The sequence below is a fragment of the Centruroides vittatus genome, unplaced genomic scaffold (assembly GCF_030686945.1).
Source record: "Centruroides vittatus isolate TY-2023 unplaced genomic scaffold, ASM3068694v2 contig_15, whole genome shotgun sequence".
In the NCBI taxonomy this organism is placed as follows: Eukaryota; Metazoa; Arthropoda; class Arachnida; order Scorpiones; family Buthidae; genus Centruroides; species Centruroides vittatus.
The window spans coordinates 379416-406005 of record NW_027120927.1 but is presented as its reverse complement, the minus strand read 5'-3'; the positions used below and the strand labels follow the sequence as shown (position 1 = coordinate 406005).

General features: G+C 33.7%; 1 protein-coding gene across 1 annotated transcript in view; it reads right to left on the bottom strand.

Annotated features, from left to right (window-relative positions):
• LOC136968536 (tyrosine-protein phosphatase non-receptor type 11-like) overlaps window positions 1-26590 on the bottom strand; it is a 55104-nt gene that overhangs the window by 14365 nt on the left and 14149 nt on the right. Inside the window, exons 4-9 of the mRNA XM_067262519.1 lie at window positions 16271-16433; window positions 15811-16038; window positions 15647-15743; window positions 15483-15562; window positions 15252-15404; window positions 90-221 (exon numbers count right to left, since the gene is read on the bottom strand). Of these exons, the coding sequence (XP_067118620.1) occupies window positions 90-221; window positions 15252-15404; window positions 15483-15562; window positions 15647-15743; window positions 15811-16038; window positions 16271-16433 (853 nt within the window). The remainder of the gene's footprint in view (window positions 1-89; window positions 222-15251; window positions 15405-15482; window positions 15563-15646; window positions 15744-15810; window positions 16039-16270; window positions 16434-26590) is intronic.

Sequence of the window (26590 nt, the reverse complement as noted above, 5' to 3'; positions counted from 1 at the left end):
AAGTAAATTTAAATAACAATAAAATAAAACTACATATTATCTTAATACACATTGTGATATTTAATTACGAATTAAAAATTCAAACTTACCCATCCTTCTTTAGTAACCTGAAATTCTCGCAAAGTGTAATCGACGGTAGCCGATTCCGCTAAACTTTTAATCTTTATTTTTCCCGCCTCTTTAGTTTCTGCCTTATCTGGCCAATATTTAAAGCATTTATTCTGGAAAAAGCAAAAAAAATTTTCCAAATTTAAATGGAAAAGAATATCGTCTCACAAAAAGTTTTGAATTCGGCTGATTTATGTAGGAGACACTATTGAGTTGCAATTTGAAAAAAACTGTAGACCAAGTATAAATTTCCAGTGATCTGTCTGCCTGTCTTTCCTTAATCTTGAGAATGGAGTTAGATAGATGAAATACGACACCAGATATGGAAACCTTAGGGGCAGGAAGCCCCGATTAACTATATATGTACTTCCAATGCAAACTGGAAGTCATGTTATTTCAATTCAAAAATTTTTCCCCAAAAGGTGTTAGATAGATGACTGGCACCACTCTATAGTTAAAGAAAAGTATAATGTACAGGGGCAAGACACTACTAATTTGAGATGGACAGCATACATTTTAAATTAAATAAATTAAAAATATGATTAAAAATTGCAGCCCGACATAGTGACGATGCCACAATAAATAATTGCTCATTATAAATAAATTTCACATAATTTTTTTATGCACTTTATCATATATCAGATGGAGGGGTGCAAGCAGGAGGCACACAAAGCACGTGCCCCAGGCGCCAAGTAAGGGGGGTGCCAAAAGGAAAGTGTGCGTAATTATTTAGAAAATTATTAGATGTTATTTTTTATTATCCTTCTCAAAGCATTTGTAATACTGAACAATTTTTACATTTTGATTTATTACATTTTAAATACATATGTAAACACCTACTCTAATGTAATGTAATGTAACATGTAATTTTCTCTTCATCTCTAATTCATTAGTTTATTTTATTTGTAATTCTGTTTTACTTTACTGTATTTTCTATGCACTTGTTTGTTAAATGTATATTTTTCATCTTATTATTGTTTTTAAGTGTCTTTGTCCAGTGGCACTTCCTATTGTATTTGTAAGTTGAAAAAGATAAATTATTGTGTAAGTTAAAAGTATTCTAGCAGTGGCACAGACTGATTCATCATATATCATCAGCATCTCAAACCCCTGGAACAAGAGAGGATGACTAAGATCTTAGTTTGCCCTGGATAACAGAGCCTAGATGTACCCTCTAATCATATCAAGTAAAATGATCAGGTATAAGTTCATTTACATATTTTAATAAAATTTTGAAGGAATTTGAAAGAATAATAATAAACATCAGTTCCTTAATACTTTTGCACCTCCCAAGCCCCTAAGAAATAAAATTCACAAAAAAATTGCATTTTATGTAATTTTTGAGTATTTCATCCCTTAAAGATGAATTGAAGAGATCTCAAAGGTAGCAGGAACCTACACTTGTTTTTTATTCCAATAAATCATTTTTACTTGTGTTAATTATACTTTTTAAATCATGATTTAAACTATAATAAAAACTCCAACATTTTAAAACTGAGCATGCAGACAAACTGGGTAAATAATGTTTCCCTGTTAAACAGAATAAGAGGAAACATCATTTGTACAGAAAATAATTACATTTTTCCTCTAAAATAAAAATGTAATCAGAGTAAAGTTACACAAGTCATACAACATTTCAATTGACAATTGAATTTGATAAATCAATAAATGCGCAGTTGTGGAAAACAGAGCAAAAGCGTTCTTGGGTAAAACTGAAAATACATTAATGATGATGTAAGAATGAGGAAAATTCAGTTGATTATCTCTTTAAAGAATATAAATTGCTTCATTTTTTGTAATTTGTTGGGTTAATCTGCTGAAAGGTGACTAATAAACATTGCAAATGTTACTTTCTCTGCACAACTGCAATATAGTTATTTATTTATAAACATTTTTTTTAATTTTATTTTGGAACTTTCAAAATGCCAGCCATAAAAAATCAGCGCAAGCTCAGACCATTTAAATTGTGGTCTGCTGCATTTTTCAAGAACTTTTTTAAGCAAACAATTTTTTAAATTGGAGTTGCAGTGGCTTTTCTTTTTAAAAAAAATGGAAACGAATTACCAAAATAAATTGGCTTTCTAAAAACTTTAAATTAAAATCCGAGTAAAAAGCTACTCTTTAAAATCCGACTTCGAGTGAGTTAAGACAAAAAAAGAACGAAAAGATGCTGCATCATCAGCAGTGATCAGTGGGTAGTGAACTACCCTCATGTGGGTAGTTCACTACTAGTGGGTAGTGCACAGATCAGTGCACTACCCACTGATGAGGCATTGCGAAATGCATTTGGGAAATGGAATTAATAAAATTATGAAAGTATAGCATCTTTTCGTTCTTTTTTTGTCTTAACTCACTCGAAGTCGGATTTTAAAGAGTAGCTTTTTACTCGGATTTTAATTTAAAGTTTTTAGAATTGAAATTTTTACCGATCCCATTGGTTTTTTAAATTTTTTTTTTTAAATTGGCTTTGTTAATAAAACGTTAGTTTAAACTTGCAAAAATGACGCTAAACGAGCATTAATTAATGTCAATTTTTTCGGGACGGTGGGCATATGCAACGTCGGCTTTTTCGCCAGATCCCAAGAGTTATCATTGTTTACCATACCGTCAACTAGGGTTTCTCATTTCCCGGGATAGAATTAATTTTGAAGATATACAAAATATCTTGAAATCAAATGATATAATTATTTTTCATTTTTAAAAGTAATTTAATACATTCTGCAACCTCCAAAATCATATTAATAATGCTGTGTGCGATATATATTAAAAATTACCTTCGAATTACGTAGAAATTTTCACAAATAGAAAATATTTATTAAAGTTTGCTAGAAATTAACTTAAAAGGTAATTTTTGTTTTTTAAATTGCAAATTTTTATAACAAGATTTTAAAAAGCAAAGATGGTCGATACTCTGATTCTTATTTTAGTAATGAAAAGTCCCACTATGAAGAATGCCCTTTCCGATTCAATTGATGCCAGTGCAATCGTGTTTCATGCACATCATGATACAGATGCTATGTATTTTTTCACCTGTAGCCTGGAAGATTTCTAGTTCGTTTTCGAGATGGGTTGCAATACTTCTTCTGTTGTCTAGTATCCTTACTTGTCTACCTCAACTGCTTTAATAGAAACATCAAGCTTATAGCCTAATAATTCGGCAGTCTGTTTGTCTTTAACAATCTTCATACTCGCAGACTTCGTACTCATTTGTATCTTGCCCAATTTGCACAACCCGGCGTTACGCAATTATCGAAGCTGCTGGGCACGGTTAAAAATTAAGACGGCGTAAGCGCAATTATTCCAGGTATTACAGGTTCGACAAGTAAAGAATTTTCAGAGTGCTGCCATGTATTGATTATTGACCATTTGTGACACGCCATAACCAGAAAAATTGTAAAAAAGTAATAAATACAAATGTATTCTGACAGTTTATGAGTTAATTATACCTTCTATTTGCAAAATTTCCTCGACTTTAACACAAAAAAAGAAAAAATTGAACTTTTAAGAAATTTACGGGATTTCCCGGAACGAGAAAACTTTCCCGGGTTAAAAAAAAAATCGGGATCCCGGGATCCCGTTTGAGAAACCCTACTGTCAACGTTGAGGAACTCGTTATACCTTAAATAAAATGAATGTAGTGAATGTGGTTTAAAATATAGTCGTAGACAAAGTTTAAACAGGCATATTAAGGCAAGCAAGCACATAAAAGATGACAACAGCACTACGAAAAATATTAAAGTATTTACGTGCAGGCTGTCCCTATCACAAAAAACAAGTTGAATGCCCAAATTAAATATAAATACTTTGAGGAAAAATTTGTTGGACATTTTCACCATAAAATTTACGAAGACATAAAATGGCTTTGTGGATGCATAAAAATGCAAAAGTTTTGTTGGCCTCGCCTGCTATTTTCAAATGAAATTAGTGCATGGAATAAAAATGGCTTTGTCTATTTAAATAATTAGACTCGAGCTGTCAAAAGTCACAAGAATTGTAAATGTCACGTGGACTCTTTCGTAAAATTGAAGCAACTTGGAAATCGAAGCAGAATAGAATTTAACATTAGTAAACAATATAAAATAAATATTGGAAATTATAACAAGATAATTACGGCTAATAGATATATGTAAATTAATAGATGTTAGGCCTATATGTTTTTTATCAAAGCAAGAATTGGCATTTAGAGGGCGTAGAGAGTCTATTGAAATCTAATAACAGAGATAATTATATTGAACTTGTTTATTTATTAAATATGTCAGATAATCTGTTAAAAATGCATTTACAGAAGTCTACGGTTTTTACTGGCTTATCTAACGAAATTCAAAATGATCTGGTTAATTCATTAGGAAACGTTTTATTGCAAGAAATTAAAAATGCAAAATTTGTTGCGATAACTGTAGACGAAACAACCGACATTAGCCACAGAGCTCGCACGTCGACTGTATTTCTTACGTGAAAGAAAACGGTACCGTCGAAGAAAGATTTGTGGGCTTTACCGATGTCAGAACAGAGATGCAAATTCGTTATTTACTCACATTAAGAGTTACTTAAACGTATTTCAATGCACTAAAAATTAGTGGCACATAAGCATACGACGGTGCTGCCGTAATGGCCAGACACCATAATGTCAGAGCCAAAATTAAAGAAATATCCAAACATGCTATTTTCGTACACTGTTATGCTCACAGATTGAACCTAGTTTTCTCTCAATCTGTTGGACATATATAAAAGAATGTAAAATATTTTTTCAAACTATGACAAGATTTTTTCATTTTTTTTCTAAATCTTCTAAAAGATCTCATACCTTAGACCTAGAAATCAAAAAACCGTTTTCTTTCAGCCACACCTATTAGATGGAATTACAACAACAGGACTGTGAACTGCGTTATGGACTATAAACAAGAATTAAAGCTTTTGTTGTTAAATATGGTTGAAAGCCCAGAACAATGGGATTCTGACACTACGTAGGTAAATCCAAAAAAAGGTTATAAGCAGCAGCATTTGAAAAGTAATTAATGTAAAGGGAATATTTTTTCCCCAGAGTGGCGACAGATGGTACTAGTTGTGCGGGTAGGTAGTGTAAGTTCGCCGATGCGTCAGAGTGATTGAAATGGCAAGAAGTTTAGAAAAGTGGTCTCGCTTGGAGGTGCAAACTGTGTTTTATGGGCATCTGACACAAACGCCCTGGCATGTTGAGTGATGGTGTCATCCTCTTGCATGACAATGCCAGGCCCCTTACTGCTTGCAAAACTCAACAATTGCTGTAAAAGTTCAATTGGAAAGTCTGGAGCTACCCCCATAAAGTCCAGATTTGGCACCCAGTGACTATTTCCTTTTCCAAAAATGAAGGAACACTTATCTGGAACAGGGTTCTCTTCGGTGATGCAAAAACAGCTGCCGAGAACTGGCTCGACGGGCAGGGCGTAATTTCTACCGCCGGGCTATACGAGTCGGTCCTGCATTCAGATAAATGCCTAAATAGAACTTGGTGATTACGTGGAAAAGTGATTGGGAAGTATGCCTCTTAATTCCTTTTGTATTTTCTGTCTATTATTAATAAATGATTTTTTATTACCTTGTAACCTTTTTTTGGATCCACCCTCGTACAATTGCTGCAAGACGATTTATACCATTATTTAACAGATTTTGATTTCCACTTTTTATTACTAGTTTTTCATCAAATATTTGCACAGTCAGATATCCTGTTTGATATATTACAGAAAAAGAATTTTAATATAGCATATTGTATTACTAGAATAAATCAGTTTATTGACTTTTTGCGACAGAAAAGAAATGATTTGGGACACCGAAAAAAGATGAAACTTTTTTAGAAATTTAACCAAAAAAACAAATGAGACATACTGATATTGGGTATAAAAAGAAGTTATATAAACATCTGTTTTATGAAATAATGGACACATTGATATAAAATTGTATTGACAAATTTACAGACAAAAATCTTTAGAATTTTTATCACTTTTACATGGTAATAATTTTAAATATTCCAATTTTCCAAAACGATTTTTAATTCTTTACGTAAATCTTATGGAAAATTTTTTTGATTTATCTAAATTACGTGGTGAATTGCAATATTCATATTTGTGTACAGACTATATTGATACTCTTAGACATAAAAAATACCATAATTAATGACAATCCAAATAAATTGTTTATTTTTGTCATTTCCAGTATTTGTTTAAAATTTTTATGGAAATGTAAGGTCCGAACCGTCACGAAAGACACGAAAAAACAGTTAATTTAGAGAAAAATTTATTAGTTTAAAAAAAAGATAGGAAAAAATCATTTTTAGTCGGACACCCATTTGTTTATATCGAACTACTACGCAGAAACCATAAATCGCAGAAGGAAATCGTCCTATGATCGGTGGAAGATTGAATTCATCTTCGATTTTGACCTTTCTCGCGCTCCAGGCAGGAGTCCCGTTAAGCTTAGTAACGAGGGACCAGCCACTCGGGAAGCGTGATTGAGGGAGAATTACCAATCAAAATGGACGAAAGAACAAAGATTGATATAATCCCTGACAATCAAGGACACCTCGTACTCGGTTAGTTAACGTTCCGAATAACCAAAACACCGCATAAAAAAAAAAAAAAAAGCAGTTTTTCGGCTATTGTGCCAACCTGTAACCCGTGCCACTTTGGACTTAGACCTTGTCGCCAACCCCAACAGACGAAGTCTCCCACCTGTCTGTTGGACTTATCAACGCCACTGCCCCGGGGCCATCTTCGATCGACAGTCAAAAAAAATCGCATCGATGCCCAGGATGTCCAAACAGCCAATTGTCCTAAATAGTAGAAAGGTTGAGGCGCAAGGACAAACGTTAAACTTGTACGGCAAGCAGAAGTACACGTTTGACGTTCTAAGTCCAAGTAAAAGACCTCGCGACGCTCGTTCACAACATCACGTGACTTGGTGAACGTCGCGCATTGACTCATGGGAAATTTGTTTTAAAAAAATGGCAGGTACACTTAACATGCAGGGTTACCAGCGAAGGTGAATAAACAAATTAAACCGTTAGTATTTATTGGATGTTTAATAACACTAAATAATTATTTTTAATTCTCCTACCATACAAGCCGACAATAGGACTACAGTAGAACCTCGATTATCCGGATTGTTCAAAATAAACAAAAATTTTACAAATTTGCTGATTTGCACTTGGTGATTGCGACACTGTTTATGTACAGTACGTGATGGAATGCATAACTTTTTTTGTCCCAACAAAGTCTCACCTGGCACAGTAGTCCTAAACTTTTTAATAAATTTTGCATAATAATACAACGTAATAAAAATATAACTTGACATAACATATTTATAAATAATTTATATTCAAATTACATCATTCCTATGGCCAAGGGCAGTGTAAGGCATGGGCGACGTGGGCCACCGCCTATGGCCTTGCGCTTCGAAGGTTTATGCATTACTTAAAAGCCGTGAATGCGACGAAAAAATTTTAGTCATCATAAAACGATAAATAGTTTTCATTTTTATGAATAAAAATTTGACAGTTTCAACTGCTTTTTATTTTATAAAATCCATCTTCTCGCGCCACCAGAGGGCCTTTAAACAATAGACAGTGTTAGTGCTGGTCAGTAGTAGTCCAAATTCAAAACAAACGTTTGTTTCTTGAAAATTTGATCACAGTTTAAATACAGTACAGTATTATTTTTCGATTATCCGGATTTTTCCTTATCTGGACTACCTTCATCCCCAATTAGTCCGGATAATCGAGGTTCTACTGTATCTCATACTTTCGTCGAGGGAAGTAGTGGCTTACGTAAATTTGGAAAATTAATTTTTAGAAAATTTACAGACGTATTACGCTGTTGATGGTAGAAGATGCCGTGGAAGAACAAATCTACCTTAAATAAGCTATTATGAAGACAAATATATGTAAATTCTATAGGCACTTCGCATCACTCGCTAAAAAAATTGAATACAGTAGAACCTCTATTATCCGGACTAATTGGGGATGAAGGTAGTCCGGATAAGGAAAAATCTGGATAATCAAAAAAATAATAATTAACAGTGCATATAGTATGAATAATTTTTATTTGTCTAGATTTACTTATAGCTTCAATATTAAACTATTTTTTATTAAGAAATTCAATTAACGAATTTTGTTTAAAGCTAGCTGTTCTTTTTGAAGCTGCTAAATCGCGAATACTTTTAAGACATAAGTTGTCCCGAGTTACACTCTTCTTAGCTCTCAAACCACTTCGTGGCAACATCTAAGCACCGAAAAGCTTCAGAATATGTAGGACCAATATCTCTTACTTTGCAAATCTCTTCGTCTTCTCGATCTCGTTCATCCGAGGCAGATATTTCTTTAATTATTTCCTCGTCATTCAAAATTTGGAATCCGGGATCGTTTGCATCGCAATTTAACCACTCTGTTACGTCTTCTTCATTACATTCGGCACATATTGAAATTTGTGCTATTGCTTCCGCAATGTCTCCTATACCACTTTCTACCGTTACTGGAATTTACTAATTGTCTTTTCAAAATTTTGTTCCACGCATTCCATCATGTACGTACATAAACAATGTCGCAATTCGCCAAGTGCAAATCGGCAAATTCGTACAATTTTTGTTTATTTTGAACAATCCGGATATTCGAGGTTCTATTGTAATTAAATAATTTCTGGATTAAAATCGTCTGTTTCTTTACAATATTATTCGTAAATGCTTAAATAATCATTATTTTAATAAAATACGTCATATTTTTAACCACAAACACACACACACAAAAAAAAAAAAAAGTTTAAACTGATCTTCTACTCGCCATTCTAGACGTAGCGAACGCCATTATCGACCGTATAGAATTGCCAGATGGCGGCGCTCGTCCGTCCACCGTTCACATTTTGGGCTGAATACGTGCACCGTAATGTCTCTAGTGTTACCACCGGGATAGTCCGAGAATTGACTGACTGTCCGGGTATTTCATAGAAATTGTGAAATTACGATGAAACAAAGTTCTTGCAAATATTTATATAAATTTACACCATTTGATCAGCGAAAGACCTCACACTCTCACTGAAACGCATCTGCCATTCCGCCATGTTACTCTGTTTACGCCGACGTGTGATGCACAACCTACCTCTGAGCCTTTTTTTTTTTGCTTGTACATCCGTACATGTCTTCTATGGATCTAAATTATCTGTTGTTTCTTTCTTAATTTAGGTTACATATGTTACTCCTATGCAAGTCCCTTAGTCTTTAACCGTAACTGATTTAGAACCGGCATGCATGTTATTCTTCGCATTGTAAAATGACATTGCGCATGCGTCATGAACTTCTGTTCGGACAAACCTGCCTGCCGTCCAAGTCAGCGATTTTGTAAAGGTGGCAACACTAGTCTTAAAGCAAACTATTTTGTACATAGTGTAAGTTTATTTTATGTTAAAATAAACGGTTTTTGTTAGATTCTTGTCATCTTTGTCTCCTCCGCCACCACCCATGTACGAATAAACTCTAGACCATCACTGACACGCAATTAACTGATTGCCCCCGGAAGTGGACTTCTTACAGAAATACAGCTTCCTTATCATCAAATGTCACGCATACCACTGATAAATTATAACTTTATTTTTTTAAAAAAAAGCAGAATACTTTTACGCTAACCGGTTCTCACGTGGTTCCGCTGCCATCTTGATTTAATATCATGTCGCTTGTAGATACACATGATTCTTTGAAAGCACGTAATCAAATCGTCCATTACATAAGCAATGCAGACTTAAACTGAACCGCTAATACATTAGTTTTCTGAATTAAAAACTGAATGGAAATTAATTAATGACCATTGCAGACATACTGTATATCTCGGCGGATAAGACGAGGTATAAATTTTCGTCAAAGTTTTATGGTTTTAGCATATATCTGTCCTATAAGACGACCCCCAAACTATCAATGGCCTATGAATTTAGTTTAGATCAGCAATCATCATCTGAATAATATTACTGTATAGTGTATACGGAATTATGTCCTATTTGTAATTTTTTGAATAAACAAATTTTATTTTCTTGCATCTGGCAGCACTGCCTCGCGATTGCTGCAAACATTCGCACTGATTTCGGCATTCGGGTAATGACTGACTATTCACAAAAACATTCTACGGGCTATTCTATTTTGTACACCTACCCTACTGTCTTGTAGTAAATGACTACGGTTTGTCTGTCTTTTTATAATGGTTTTAATTTATACAAATTTCAATCTAATTTTTGTTTTTTGTATCTGTCGCATAAGACGACCCCGGATTTTGGGGGCCATTTTTTATGATTCGACTATCGTCTTCTCTGCCACGATATACGGTAGTTAAATACATCTGCAAAGTTAAAAATTAGCTTCGATTTTCTAATAAACTCATCTTCGGTTAATAAAAAAAAACTTGCTAAACATTTTAAAAAATCGAGCGAATTTATATCATGCCATATACAGTAGAGACTCGTAAATCGGAACCCCGGTAATCGGAATCGCCGGTAATCGGCACGATTTTCAGTCGGACTGTGTCGTGCCGAATCGAACGTTTTTGATACTAAATTTACTTCTAAAGTATAATTTTCATTTTAAAAAACTTTAAGTTAAAACCAAGTAGAAAAACTACTCTTTAAAAACCGACTTCGAGTGAGTTAAAAACAAATAAACGGAAACGAAAAGATGTTATACTTTTTTCATAACTTTATTGGTTTGTTTATTTGTTTTTAACTCACTCGAAGTCGGTTTTTAAAGAGTAGTTTTTCTACTTGGTTTTAACTTAAAGTTTTTTAAAATTGAATATTTTACCGATCCCATTGGTTTTTAAATTATTTAATTAATTTTATAATTTTCATGTTTTTATATTCTTCAATATACTTATTTTGTTTGTACAAAATGCAGAAATAATTTTTAACGATACGATAGCCTCGATTATTATTATAAAAATTTTCGTTAGGCTTAAAATCGACGAAAATTCAACACGAAGCGACACGCAACGGAGAAAAATTTGAACATCGGACAGGTTAATATATTTTTTCGTACATAATCCGTAATCGGAACAAATCCCTAATCTGAACAACCCCAGTCCCCAATTGATTTCGATTTTCAGTTCACTACTGTAATTATACTTATAATATGAATAAATGTCACAAAATCTGTAAACAATATGGCAACTGTAGCCTGGTATCAACAACTGCAATTATTCTTTATTTTTTTACAAAAATAATTTAAACCTCCAAGTAAAATTAATCAGAAAAAAGTATATTGAAAGTGAATCTTTCTGTATCTTGTATTAAGTCTTTTATTATAGACCAAATATCTCTTAAATATCTGCTTTTTCTTTGGGAAACTGGACCCTATTTAGGTATTAGACACGTGAAGAAAATATGCCGAGAAAAACTCCACGTGGCCGGCCCGTTGGTCGGGTTCTGTGATTTTATCCACTTGGCCAATGTTGGGCTCATTTGTAATAGGAAGCTTTCAGTTTTGTTATGACATACTAGAAGAGAAATTAAAACAGTTTTGCATACATCTTCCTATAAATACATCTGCAAAGTTAATATGTTGATGTAAATACAATAATTCAAAATTTTAATCACTTAGATAAAATCTTTATAATTGTACTGTACAATGACACCATTGTTGTGTATAGGAAGATTTGCCACATAGTTGCTAACACCCTTCGAGACGAGGTGCCCACCAGCTGATAAAACTACTGAATGCTGATAGTTGTGAGTTCATGCCTGACCAACAGACCAGCCATGTAGAGTTTCCTAGGTTTACTTCACATTAATAACACCTAGATAGGACTAGTTTCTCTTAAATGTCCTCCCAGGAGGCATCTCTCTTGAAAAATTGCCCACGTGTCATGTTGCCATAACCAAATAAACCTTCAAGAAGAGGCAATGTAAGAAGCCACTGTTTTAAGTTTAATAATTACAGCATTTGGATGCTCTGTGCTGTAAATTTGTGAAACAAACTCAAAAGTACATTAATTTTCCTTATTTTCATTCTTTTCAATTAATTTGGATGGTATCAAAAATACAGTACAGAAAAAATAATAATTAGGATGATGAATAAAAAATATTATCAAAGCATTTTAAAGGCCTTATAATGTTTAAAGGTCATATAAAATTTAAACTTTACAATAGATAAAGATTGAATAATCAATTTCTCAATGTCTCAATTGTTTCAAATGTTTCTGATGTCTCAATGTTATATGTATGCACACAATGACACCTTTTGTACTTATTCCAGCAACATTATTTAATAATTTTGCTGGAATAAGTATGAAAGGTATCATTGTGTGCATGTACTGTATATGTTATGGACAAAGTGATTAATCGGACATTATTCGTAATGCCCGGTCATTATGAATAATGACCAAAAAAGGTGTGCAGTGTGATAAATATTGATTAATTTATCAAATTGACCGGTCATTATGAATACTGTAATCACCTAGTCGGGCAATGTGATGATAATACGTTGAAGAGTGAACATACGCTAGCCAATCGGCACTCTGAGTTGCTGATTGTATCGCATTTAGTACCGAATTTTAAATTGTGCAACATTTTAATTTGATTAAAAAAACTCCACTTATTTCATTTAAAAATATTTATTTTTTTGTGAATTATTTCAACGTATTTTAAAAAAAACATGTAATCTTTTAAAACTAAGTACTATTAACTATATTAATTAAATGGTAAAATTTTATCTATATGCATCATCATGGCGGTGGTTGCAACTGTTTGTGCTCCCAACAGATACTTCCCAGAGGGGAGCTACCAATTGTTTAACGTCACTAGATATTGATACATACTAGTTATTGATAAGTGTGTTTGAGAATAAATAACTAGTGACGTTAAACAATCGATGGCCTGCCGGCAGCTCCCTTTCGGGAGGAATCCGCCAAGAGCACAAACAGTTACAACCAAATTCGGTACTAAACGTAATACGCACGTGCAACTCACAAGTCAGATGCGAGTGCTGATCGGCTAGCGTATGTCAGATGATCACTCTTCAACGTATTATTATCACTTTGCCCGACTAAGTGATAGCAGTATTCATAATGACCGGTCAATTTGATAAATTATTGAAATTTATTACAATGCCCCGATTTTGTTGGTCATTATTCATAATGACCGTATTAATCACTTTGTCCATAACATATATATTAAATAGTTCCAGTTCAGTACAAAGTTTATGTCTCAATGTTTTTTGACTGATTGGTTAACACAAGTGGTAGATATAAAATTATCGGAACACAATTATTTGATAACTAATTATCGAACAATTGCATTCTAATTATTAATTAAAATCTATAAAACAATTATTTATTGCTAATTTTGTTTTATATGGACTAAATCTTTAATTTCCTCTATCAATTATTAATTGTTGAGTCATATCCAAAAAAACTATTTGAATATCTTTGTTTAAACATTTCATTCTGTAAAATTACTACAGGTAATTTTGGCATAAACATTCAAAATTAAAATGTTAAAATCATAATTTAATATAATAAAGTGTCAAAGTTCCTATGTAACCTTACACCTCACCTGTACATTTCCCTTCATTTTTTGCACAAACTTTTTGCCCATATTTGAGAGAACATCTTCTATGCTGATGATGGCAAGCAGAGGTGCCCTTGCATTGGGACACTTGGAGCGAATGTCCTCCCTTTTTATCTGAGTTTCCATTTTCCTAATCCCCAAGAACGCCCCAAATTTTATCATCAACTAACAACAGAAAATTCATGACTTATAGCTTAATCTGCAAATGTAAAAGAAACTATTGAACTAAATTTATCCCATGCAACTTCATCATATATTGACCAAAATTACATTCCTTGTTTTGAAGACCAAGATATCTCTGATTGCAACCAACACCACCTTGTGGGCAGTGGCGTAGCTAGGGGGTGCGGTAGGTGAGGTCTGCACTGGGCCGCTGGAAAGCGATAGGCCCATGGGGGCACCAAAATTGCAAGAAAAAAAACTTGAAAAATTTTTCACGGCAATCAGAACAAAGCAAAATTTGGCATTTGGATGCTCGAGCTGGGGCCCCTATTACAGAGGAAAACCAGCAACTCAACTGTAATCTAGTTATACACTATATAAACCACTACACAAAAATATTTTAGTCCATTTACGTAAACAAAACAAAAAAATATCTAATGCATCACTCATCAAACGAAAGAAATTGGACGTCTAAAGTGCAATGTTTTTAATGGAATAAATAAATTCAAAAGCCAAAATTTATAAAAAAAATTACTTGTTTTCATTTGGACGTTCCCAATTACCATTACGAAAAACGGACACCCTTACCGAAAAATTTTTGTAAGGGGCCCACAAATCTGGTTCCGCACCGGGTCCGGAGAACGGTAGCTACGCCACTGCTTGTGGGAGTGCTGACCTGACATTGAATCATAGTTTGAAGCTTCTTGTATAATATATGATGCTCTTTTTTATAGCTTGTGTCTTCCTTTTTCACAGTCTGTGGACGTCACTGGTTGCAAGTCATTAAAATAGTCCCAATAGTTGATTTTAATCTTCAGCCATTGTAATCTTCTTTCACGTAGTCCTATAGAGACACAAATAAACAACCACTAAACCCGATAATATCTAATATAATGGTTGGTGCAAGAGATGGTGCCACTAGTTGTAACCCGTTCTTAACGGCTTTGGGTATGTATTTATATTATGCCGTAAAGAGAATTGTCACTTGTTAAATTTGTATTTTAAAGTGGTTGTATTGCATTAGATGTATCTACTGTATTTCATCAAGTTCACTTGTCATAAGCTCTAATTAGAAGAGCCAGAACATATTTCCCAGTGTAGAAACTTTATGATTACCCTGTACTATTACAGTTTTGAGAATGAGATACATACTGAACAAACTAAATGTCATAGTAAATAGTTTTCTATCCTAATGTTAAATTTTAATAATTAAAACAAATGTCATCTAATGTGAAGTAGATATCCTTATGCTACATGCATCTAATTATTGTTGTAATCATCATAATATAGCAATAATTTTTCAAGGCATACTAGATAATATGGCTACATAAATAATGTTAATGAAGTGTCACCCAACAATAAATTATGAGAATTCATGTCAGATGTAAACTCAAAATAATAAATAAATTTAGAAACCTTTCCTCTTTCCACTTCTTTAGTAGTCATGACAATCACTCTAGTGTTTTCTTGCCATATCATCCACCAGAAATCATCCACAGTATTTATCAGGCATCCCTGCGTTGCAATGTAATAAGTTTTAGGTGCATCACCCGGTCCGGTTTCTTCTGGCTAGAATTTATAATTAAAACAACTTTCATTTTTAATCTTAAAACATAAAAGACGTTAATAAAAATTAACAAATCATACCCTAATTATATTGGCATTTACATAGTCAGATCCGGGCACATTTTGGTCAACTCCAGTTAGAATTACACGAGTATGATCAACTGAAAGTTTTTCAATGTCACAAAAACTTGCATGTTAAATCTACAATTTAAAAAATGATTAATGTATCATGGGTATAAACTTACATGGCAAAATGTTCTTGTAACGATTCTTTGCTCTGTTCTCAGGTTTCTGTCCTTCTTTCCTGCTATAAAGATGCTTACATTCTTGTTGCTGAAGATACTGAAAACAATTGACACATTTAAATATTTTTTAAAATGTAATTTTTGATTATACACAAAATACAAACCTCAAATTCTTCCCAAAAGCCTGCCTTCCCATTAGTAACACAATTATCCTTGGATAATTCTTTCACGCGAGATTCTATCGTCGAAGCAGTTATGCGTGTGGCATTGAATGGTTGTTTTAAATGCACGACAGTTCCAGATGTCTCAACCATGGGATTTTTCTTGTAATGCTCAACAAGATCAGTAAGATTATCGAATTTTTCACCCCCACCAACATCATATTTACCGTCCTAAATTTCAAAACAACAAGGTTAATCATGAGTTCCAGTTTCTTTATTTATCAGTAACAAACAGAGTAAATATTAAGAAAGCCACAGACAAATAAATTAACTAAGCAAACGTCAATAGAAGAGGTAAAGCAAGTAATTTTCATCTATCTGTTGTTTGTTTCTATAAAATGACCAAAATAAATTATAAAATGTGAAAATTAAATGCTATAAAAACAATATAACAAACTTATACCTGACAGCGTATCATGACGTGAGTGACTTTATCGTCAGTCCGAACAGACAAGACATAATCGCCTGGTTTACTCTGGCTCTCCCGAACTAAAAAGCTACCATTTTTGCCCTTGTCAATAACTAATCTTTCAGCTTCCTTTCCAGACAATGGTCCATGAAACCACCTAAAAGTCACAGAAATAAAATGAACACCATTAATTTCAAATTTAAATATAACATGATGTACTAATAACTGCAATAAAAAAATTCAATTAAAGGATTCAATGCATTAATTTTAATTTTGGAACAGTTTAATTCCCCTAAAAACAAAATAAAATGCTCCAAAAATATTTACAGATGTAAAAACTACAATTAATTTGAACTGTACTTTGTTATCAAGGTGAATCCAGAAAAAAGTACTGTTTAGCTATTTAAAAAGTAGGCATTTGAAATAAAAAATGATTTAATCACCATTAGATAATACATAGCTTAATGTACTTTTCAACATAATTGCCATGCAAATTGAAGAACTTTTCATATCTTGGCACTAAAAGATAACCTGTTCATAGAATTCCACCACCTGTGACTAACTCTTTCAGGATGTTGCAATGATTGTTGTTGCTTTCTGGTGTCGTGGCAAATTTACGTTTCATCACCAATGACAGTTCTTTTCAAAAATCCATTTCCTTACTCTCGGCGCCAGATTTACATATGGGCATTTGGGGCTGGTGCCCAGGGCCCCCACAAAACTATGTTTAAACATATTTTTTTTTTTTACTATATACTTAACTACTGCATATATATAAATTTGACTGATGTAAAGTTAACTTGCAGAAAAAAAATTTTACATATTTATTTTTCAAGAAATAAGTTTGCTTTATTTAATTAAATTTTATATGAATTTATAAGAATGTTTTAAGCTTTAACACCTTTACAATAATAGGTAAAATTTTTGAAAACATATTTTTTTAAGTACAGTATTTTGTATAAATTTTCTAAATCATCAAATTTGCCTACTTTAATTGTTCCTGAAACTGTGTTTTTACTGTGTATTGAGTATTGAACACAAGACTGTGATATTTATTAAACACTTGGCTTTTTCCACCTTTATTTAGTTGATATGGGTACATTCACTTATTTCGGGAATTTTGCCCCTCTTCAGTCAACTAATAGGAAAGAGTATACTAATTATTACAACATGCAACAAAAAATTGTATAGAAATCATCAAAGTATATGCACATTTTCTTACACATACTGTTAATTCCTTGAACTCAAGGGTGCACGTGTGCAGCACAAGTTTGAATGTTAAAATGACCACGACAACTGTATAAGATCCACATAAAACCAATTAAAATATAAAAGATATAAAGCAATATTGGTAATCGTCTAGAGAGTGCATACCAGTAACAGGTAGAGCATTTTAGTTAATACAATCCGGTGTTGAGTCAATGATATATAAAACAATATATAAATATACAAGCTTATACTGCCATAAATTGAGGTGTATCAAACATGTCGGATGTTAGGTCTTACTTTGAAACGAACGCAATAAATCACTTATCTTCTTATCGACGAACTTCATTCTTGTTTCATCTTGATACAACACAAATTTGGGAAACTTTTATTACATCTTGTTTCTTGTGGTACTTTACTCGTTATCGTGCTCGGTTGCCGTTCGTCAACTATTTACATATTCGGCCGGTTCCGACGATCAGAATTTGCATAGTTATTCACGTAGCCAAAAGTAGCCAAATGAATCAAAAAATGTTTAAAAATTTTTAATTTTACATGTATAATATTTGTAACCAGTTTTTGCTTATATTTATACTTAAATTTCTATTTATACAGTTCTTGAAATTTATGATAGTTACGCTCTCTTTAAATTTCCTATTATATGCATTCTTTTCTTTATATAGAATTTTTGCTTCATCTTTATTTGTATTACAATTGTTAAGTAGGCAGTGATCATGAAAAATGGAATGTAATCGATGATATTTTAAATCTGCAACATGTTCTTTTAATCTGACATTTAGCTTAGGTTTTGTTTCACCAATGTAAATACTAGCCCTATGACAAGTGCACGGAATTTCGTAAACGACATTCTTTGTTTCTTCTTTCTTTTTCCTATTTTGCTGTATACCACCTTTAAACGGGATTTCAGTCTTTCATATTTTGGTGCAAGTTTTATGTTGACTTTTCGCAATTCTTTATTAATCTCTTCACATAAGCCTTTTACGTATGGGAAACTAATATATCTTATATCCGAGCCTCGTTTTTCTTTTTGTTCTTCATCATTTTTATTATTTATTTTATCATTTATTTTCTTTTTTCATTTGGTAATTATGCGATTTTGGTATCCATGTAATATAAATTTCTTTTTTAATTCCTGTATATATTTGGGCATATTACTTGGTTTGCTGGTTCTGCTTTTGATTTTATCATATTCCATCTTAAAGACATTTTGTTTTATACGTGAGGGTATATTGGAATTGTATTTAATAGCCGTGTTAATAGAACAGGACTTTTTAAAAGGCTCGAATTCAACACTGTTTGCATTTCTTGTAATTTAACATCCAAATAATTAATGCTATTATTACTATCCTCTTCTTCTATTTTAAACTGAATTTGTTTATGTAAATTATTTATAAATACTTCTATCTGTTTAATTGTAATTTCAGAATTGTCGTATATAATTAGAATATCATCAACATATCATCTGTAGAATTTTACACCTTGTATTTTATTAATCATTTCATCTATATCTATCATAACTATTTCAGCAAGTTTAGGCCCTATGACTGATCCCATACTGATGCCTTCGTTCTGGGTGTAATAGTTCCTTTCAATTTCAAAATAATTACTTCTGTACGAAAACTCTATTAGGTCAATAATCTCTGGTTCTACATTAAGCTGTTTTAATTTTTCTTCGATTATTTCCCATGCTATGGAGGCATACATGTCGATTATATCCAGACTAGCCATTTTAAAGGTACTTTCTATTTCTATATCTTTAAGATCAGTTAAGAGCTCATCAGTATTAGATATGGCAAACTTGGAATTTTGCTTGGACTTGAGTTCTTGCTTTAAAAATTTTTCTAGATTATATAACGTTGCATATTTGAAGTCAATTATGGGCCTTACTTTTTCACCGACTTTGTGGGTTTTTAGTTGAACATTGATTTTTGGTGTGCGATCGTTATAATCACTTAAGATAAATTCCTTTTCAGCTTTAGTTAGTTTGTGTAATCTTGTAATTCTACTTTTAAGCTCTGTATATACCGTATTTTACGGACTATAAGATGCTACAGACTATAAGACGCACCTTAATTTTTAAGCAATTTTTTAAAAAAAAAAATACCTATAAGAAGCTACGGAGTATAAGACGCAGCTGAATTTTGGAGGCAATTTTTCGAAGAAAAAAGTGCGTCTTATAGTCCGTAAAATACGGTAATTTCTTTTGGGTCTATCAGAAGTTGCCTGAACCTATCGCTTTCTATTAATTCGTATTTCTTATTTTTTACCCAATTGGCATATACGATAATAACTTGTTTCGATTTATCTGCCTTAATTATCTCTAGTTTATTATCCACCAGAAATGTTTGCACTTTGCTAATTTTATTTTTATATTTATAATAATTTTTATCTTTTATAACGGTTTTGCTTTTTTCTTTTGTTATATATTTCTTAATCTTATTGCTGAGACTCAATTTAACAATTTGCAATTCTGGTTCTGGAAGAGTATTGCACACATGGTCTAAATCTGGTATAATATTAAGAACTTCCCATCTATTGGAGCCAGTAAAATCCAGGCCTGTATTAATTGTTCAAGAATATCTTCGGGAATTTTGACCTGTGTTTTGTTTTTGACCAAAGATTCCTTCCATTCATTTATCTCGACATTAGACGGATACTGAAATATTTTAATCGGTTTTTTATGCTTATTACCTTCATAATTGCTTAAATTTATAATTGGGTCAGTTTCTTCATTTGGGTATCTCAAATTAGTATTAGTATATTAATTATATATATTAATTAGTATACTCTTTCCTATTAGTTGACCGAAGAGGAGCAAAATGCCCGAAACGAGTGAATGTACCCGTATCGACTAAATAAAGGCGGAAAAAGCCAAGTGTTTAATAAATAACACAGTCTTGTGTTCAGTACTCAAAATTTGCCTACTCTTAAAGGGGGACCCCACCTTATTTGTGCCCATGGGTCTATGATTGTTAAATCTGGCACTGCTTACCCTTCATACCACTGCAAAAGTTTTAAGACTGATTCCATGTATTTTGTTTTGTAAACTTCCATTATCATTTTTGGTAACCTCTCAAACACATTTTGAAGTGTATGTGTTTAGTCACAGTTTCATGCAGCAAAGATCTTGAAATGTCAGGAAACTGTAGAGAAATCAGAAACTCTAAACCGTCTATTGGAATGAAAATAATTTGTTGACCAGGGATGGGCAGTCACTACAGTTCTTGTCATAAACATTGTCCCTTCTTTGTTAAACATTCAAACCCACTTTCTTGCCATACCTTCACTTATCACATTTAGTTTGTAAATTTCATGTGGTCATACATTTCTTGCATTCAAAAACCTAATTACCAATATTTTGCAACTGGCAAACCACTCAATTATTTTGAACATTGTGAAGTCCCAAAAACGGGTTAACATTAATTATTTATATTAGAAGAATGTTAAAACGAATGTAGAAAATCGTCCATTGTTAAAAGGGACAAAAGCCGATCAAAGATCGTATTTGACGCGTTAGTCATTTGAAACCGCAACGCATGAAAAAAAAGGAGAAAGATGTCGAAAGACAAAAAGGCCTAATGTAAAATAAAACGCAATAATTGTAATGAGTAATGATTGTAGACAAATGTCCTCCAGTATAGATGGACCTTTGACAAGTCGCTCGTATACGAAATTTAGATCATTAAAATTAGGAAAAAGGGAAAAGTTAATTATAAAAAGGAACTTCATATCAAAGCATTGAATTTCAAAAATCTCTGACTAGACAACAATAGGGAAAATATGAGCGCAAGTTTCAAAGTTCCATCAATTCTTTCCATCCTGAGTAAACAGAGGGTGTCAAGTAAAATTTGTCAAGGCGGCTCTTTCTCGTGACTCGAACAGGGGTCGTTTTTCGCTTGGAAACAAGCGAGGGACCAATCGAGAAGAGAGAAAGAAAGGACGTGGAGCCAATCAACATGAACAATACGAAAAAGAGAGATAGGAGTAATCGCCGAATTGGAAGGACAAGAGACTTTTCCGAGAGGTTTCAAGGGAAACAAGAGGTGTTCCAAGGTGTCCATCGAAAGGTCCGCCGACGCCAACCGACGAGTCGCTGCACCAGCCGCTGCCCCGGGGCCTTCTATCGAGCGACGATAGGAAACACATCGGCACAAAAACGTTCGAACGTTTACCTTTGACTTTGTAACGATCTGTGCATAGTGTGAGTTGTTTTATATTTAAATAAACGGGTTTCTTTGTGAGACACTTATTGTCTGTGTCATCCTCCCTCACACCCACACGCGAACGACCCTAAACCATCCTGTCGCGGGATTAACGATTTCCCCCTAAAGGTCGGCGACCTTACAACATTATAAATGACAGTTAGTGATTCTCAATATGAACAAGAAAAACAAATATGGCTCAGTTACTTTGTTCTTGGGTAGAAGAAGTAACTATTCATGCACAACCTTGACACTGACAAAATACATGGGAGATATATGCAAATGATACTTACTTCCTGGACACATCTCATATCATTTATTATAACAACATTAAATAAGTGTGTGGTAGTATCAACAAATTGTAACAGCATTTGGGATTATGTTCCTAATCATACCTTACAGCAGAGTTCTGCAACCATTGTACCATGAGAGGATGCTAGATGTTCCAAGGCACAATGCTTCCAAAAGGAGGAAAAGCACAGTTTATAGTGGACATGTGAATATTACAAATACATGTTGATTCAAAAGGGACAATGGTTTGCCTATTAAATGTTTATTGGCACTGATGTTTGTGACAAAAGGAATTCTAACAAGCTGCAAATTTTTACACTTTTGTGACCAGGGGGTCGGTACCTTGTTAATACCTTGTCAGGATGACACCACTGTGTCTTTTCGGATGGACACAGAAACCCCAACTTCGTGCGAGCAGTCATGTGCATGGGCAATTGGATTTGGGAGGAGAGGTGTGAGAGATGGCGAGACAGAAGTGATTGACTCAGATACAAGGTTAACAACTAAATAATAGGTTAATTAACATAAATGGAATACAAAAATGGATGATCGAGAGAGAGAGAGAGAGAGAGAGAGAGAGAGAGTTTACAGTTAATTGCATGATGATATAGATACCTTAATTGCAAGTGGGTGTCCTTCCAGATTGATGTTCAGGCGGTTATTCAGACAGAGTGGAAAGTGGAAATCCTGAGTGTAGGAGACTTTTCGGTTGATGGGGTTGAATGTCCTTTTCTTGGAGGGCAAATAATAATCTGTATCAGAGGATTAACCAATAATCCGTATTGGAGCATAGTTCGATATTCAGTGGCGTAGCGTAGTGGGGGCGGCAGGGGAGGCCCGCCCTGAACGGCACTTATAGGGGGCGGCAAAATTTCACAATAAATAATAATATCTTGTAAAAATACCTAAATAAGGGGGCGGCGAAATTTTCCTCCGCCCCGGGCGGCTGACACCCACGCTATGCCACTGTCGATATTCAATGATCCTTTTCTGGGCCTGCATTCAGTTCCTGTCCCCTCAGACTCTCAACGACGATCTTCTCCTTGACCTTTTCCCATTTTATATCCCAAACCACATTACTCTTTTTCACCAATAGCAGTTTTTGTTATTAGTTCCCCGTGACACATTCAATGAGTTCCCTGGGAAAGGAAACGACTCCGGGGAAAGAGATACGATCATCCTCCGGTAATAAAATGGAAAAATGGGGTTTTTCTGAGATTTAAATGAACGTCTTCTCAAAGACAAAAAATGAATTTTCTTTCGAAATTTTGTCCAGTCCAACTCTCACATCACTTTAGCCTTTCTAAAATCATGCTTGTTCTGAAAAGTGAAAGTTCGATTTTGGTTGATGTAAAATGGGTTGACAAAAAGGATTACTCTCTCTCTCTCTCTAGTGAGTACAGAAAAGGAATTCATCATCAAGATTAATGTACGTTAAGGTTACATTTGAACAAAATAATCAGATATTGTGTGCAACATTGCATAGAAAACTTTGCCATCTTTTGCAAGTTAACCATAATTATTTATCAATTTTAAATTATAATATAAGTGCGTGTCTTTGTTCATTAACAAATCAAAGGCACTCTCTCTCTCTCACTAAAAATGTAATGTAAATACCTGTAACGTATTGCGGTTCGGAAGGAAAGTCTATGTTAATGGGTATAAATTCATATTTATTGGATACTAATAATCTAGGCTATATATGTGTGGGATATTACAACATATAGATATAAAATTTCAGTATAACAGGATATAACTTGATAATATAATAATATAAATGATTATAATATATGTATAAAGGAAATTAGGAGATAAGTTTGTGATTCATGGGTAAGGAGTCTGGTGACGAGTTTGCTGAGAGTTAGGTGGTCGGCTGTGTCCTCGTAGAGGTGGGGGGAAAACAGTGGTGTTCTTGAAGGGTGTGGGGAGATGGCATTCCGTTGTTGGTAATAGTGTTCATTAAGGTTAGTTTCTTCCCAGAAGGCTGTTCCCATCAGACAAGAATGGCTGGTATTGACAAGTTTTATCATTGCATTAGAGTACTTAAAAGCCGAATATGTCATTTCAAAAGATGTAATTGTTTATCATACGGATAGAAGGAAATATCTGAGATGAGAACCCAGTAATTGGTAGTCATAAAGAAATTTCCTTGGTGTACAAAGATAACACCCTTTGGGTAGACAGTAAGTTTCCTTGGTTGGTCCCGTATAAGAAGCATAACCTGTTGAGATGGAGGAGAATTTGAAGGAAGGTGCATGTATGCACGATAGATCCGTATCTTGCTGGATGTAGAACTCTGGATAATGGAAGGAGGGTATATTAGATGTATAATAAAACAGATAGTGTAAATGAAAAGGTTAGAGTTACAATTTATTTACAGAGATTAAGGTCATCATCCCATCAATGATTCCTCCTTTTTCACTAGGCCCCCTTTCATACTTTCTTTGTTAACCAAAACCTATTTTCCTCCTCCATTGGAGGGTCGACTAGTTGAGGGAGAGAAAAATTTAGGAATTCAACTTTGTTGGGGAGGTGCAGGGATCCATGGTTGTTCCACCACAGGTCCTTGACTTCTTAAGGCATATGAGTGTGAAGAAGTAGATTCTTCCCATTCTCCCATTTTAGAGGGTTCTGCCTCCTCTTCCTCCTCGCTTTTGAACTCTTTTTCCGATTCAGATTCTATTTCTGCTCATTGTGGTATTTCTGTTAAAATAAATTCATCCCAGTGATCCTGTGACCAAGGACTGTGCTAATGATTTAGGTTTTGTTGAAGTCGAAGGGAAAGAGAGATCTGGGATGTCTTTGTCGTCGAATTGCTGTCTGGCTGTAGAATGCTTTAAACGATTAGCATGAACTTGAAGTTGCTTGTTTGTTTGGATATTTTCAATTATAAACATGATGGGGCTCAGTTTCATTACAATTCAGTACGGTCCGGACCATCGAGATGCTAGTTTCCTTTTTAACCCTTGAGGTATGACTACCTCGTTAAGAAAAAACTTGCTGTTGTTGATGTTCTTTTGCAGCTTGTTCAGCATGTTCTTGAGCTATGCGGTGTGTGTTAGCCATTCAAAGGCAAAGTTTGAAAGCAAAATTATCTCCTACATCGTATCTGGTCCAAATTGGATGCGTAACAAGATCAAAAGGATAAATTGGATCTCAGCTATATAGTAAGAAAAATGGGCTGTCATTATTAGAGGCGTACACAGCCATGTTGTAGGCAAATAGTGCATAGGGAATCCATTCGTCCTAGTCCCATTGGTCTTTAGCAATATAGTGAGGTTTTAATGTCAATAAGGGTTTTATTAAATCTTTCAACTATTGCATTACAGGCAGAGTGATATGCAGTTGTAAGGAGTCTTTTGATGTGGAGCAATTTGCATACCTCCTTAAACATTTTAGATATCAGGTTTGGAGCACAATCTGTAAGAAGTTGAATAGAAGTAGAGTGTCTTAAGACAATGTTAACACGTTAACTGCCATCCAACATGCTGGCCATCATACTAGTTAGGGCCTCACAGAGCCATCTGACTGCCAGCTGTCACCCGACATCGCTATAACCAATGTAGTTTCACTCAAGGTTAAATTATCCTGGCTTTGTAAGATGTTGTTTTACATCCTAGTGGTGGCCTCTTGCAGACGTTTATTAAGTTAATTTCTGACTGCCGACCGTCGAACCACCCTATGATGCTCATGAAGGGGTTTGACGGTTGGCGGTCAAACCACTACATCTGATAGTGTTTTTTTATAGTGAATAGTTAAATCAAGGAAAAAATATCGAAAACTAGTGTACTTATTCTCTTTTATTACGTATAAAGTAAATAATATCTATAAAGTTGGTTCGATCGCCAGCCGTTGTATGGCCTCAAGAAGTGGTCCAACAGCCGGCAGTCATAGTTTTTTTTTTAATAAAAAGCTATTTTATATCTAATAGTGTTTTTTTAATAGTGAATAGTTAAAAATAGGAAAAAATATTGAAAACTAGTTTAATTATTCTCTTTTGTTACATATAAAGTAATTAATATTAAATATTTCGTGGTCTTATAGTCTCCGGTTTCAGGCCGTACGACGGCCAGTCAACGTTGATATATTTTTTTTATCTTCACTCTACTGACTGTTATATAATGACCCTTCTATTTATATCATTATAAATATTATATCAAAATATTAAATATCAAATTTTCTCATTGTGGCCTGAAAAAACAGAAAATATATTACAGTTAGCCTGATAAAATGGAAAATATCATATTACAGATGGCAGTTAATGTGTTAATAACAAAAGCTTTAGTGATGGTCTTACTATGAATGTTAGATAAGGGTATAGCTTCAGCCTATTGACTAAAATGGTCGACAAAGACTAATATGTATTTATTTCCGTTGGTTGTAATAGGTAAGGGTCCGATAATATCCATAGTAGTTTGTTCAAATAGATGTGTCAAGAGAGGAAATAATTGTAATTCCGCTTCCTTTCACTTATCTTTTCATTTTTGTAGAGCACATCGTTGACAGCTCTGACAATAGGTTTTTATATCTTTGTTCATGGTTTGCCAATAAAAGGGTGATCGAAGCCTCTGTTGCATTTTCTGTGTTCCCAAGT